This window comes from Aspergillus clavatus, genomic scaffold (genome assembly GCF_000002715.2).
Source record: "Aspergillus clavatus NRRL 1 1099423829802 genomic scaffold, whole genome shotgun sequence".
NCBI classification, from domain to species: domain Eukaryota; kingdom Fungi; phylum Ascomycota; class Eurotiomycetes; order Eurotiales; family Aspergillaceae; genus Aspergillus; species Aspergillus clavatus.
This window is the reverse complement of record NW_001517097.1, coordinates 1,410,936-1,411,702: the sequence shown is the minus strand read 5'-3', so window position 1 is coordinate 1,411,702 and position 767 is coordinate 1,410,936. Positions and strand designations below refer to the sequence as shown.

At 29.1% G+C, this 767-nt stretch overlaps 1 protein-coding gene across 1 annotated transcript; it reads left to right on the top strand.

The window, feature by feature from the left end:
* Positions 1 to 432: 432 nt before the first annotated feature.
* On the top strand, positions 433 to 627 carry ACLA_038200 (uncharacterized protein; the record flags this gene model as incomplete). Its single annotated transcript, XM_001271034.1, has 2 exons — positions 433 to 468; positions 535 to 627. The coding sequence occupies 2 exons, from the start codon at positions 433 to 435 to the stop codon at positions 625 to 627; spliced, it is 129 nt and encodes a 42-aa protein (XP_001271035.1).
* Between the last annotated feature and the right edge of the window lie 140 nt (positions 628 to 767).

The following is a 767-nucleotide window of genomic DNA, read 5'->3' as shown; positions in this document are numbered from 1 at the left end:
CTTAAGATATATAATATATTCTATATCTCTATGCTCTATAAATATAAGGAGATAGAAGGGGTAAACTTATAGGAATACTTCTCTATCTATAAAATTATAAAAGAGGATTATAAATACTACCTAGAGGTAATCTTAGACTTATAAGGGGATAGGTAATCTATAAAGTATTATATCTAATAGAAGGGATATACTAAGGAAGATAATACTTAGGAACCTATAAAAGGCCTATACTACCTATAGATCTATAAAGACTATATAAGAAACCCTATAAGGAGGGGAAACTCATCTTTATTAAGAAAAAGATAAAATAATAAATAAAAGAAATATAAAAAAAATCCCTAACTCCTAAACCTACCATTATAAAGATACCTAATATTAAGTATAAGTATAATATAGTTTATAGGGCTAGAAAAATAGCTACTAGACCTAAGGATGCTTAAAAGAGTAGTTCTTATAGCTATAGTAGAGGTAGTTATTATACTTCCTAGCTAGCCTACTAGAAATATATACTATAAATACTAAGCTTATACTTAGATTATAATAGGTACTATACTCCTAGCTAGTAGAAGGTCTTACCCTAGCTTTAGTTATAAAAATAGCCTTATAGAGCTAGGCATAGACTTCTAGCTAACTAGGTATACTAAAGTTATACTAGTTAATAGAGTAGAGTAGGATCCTAGTAATCTATACTTACTCCTAGCCTAATAGGGGTTATAATCCTATCTAGGGTAGGAGCCCTATAACTACTACTAGATTCCTTTATAAGC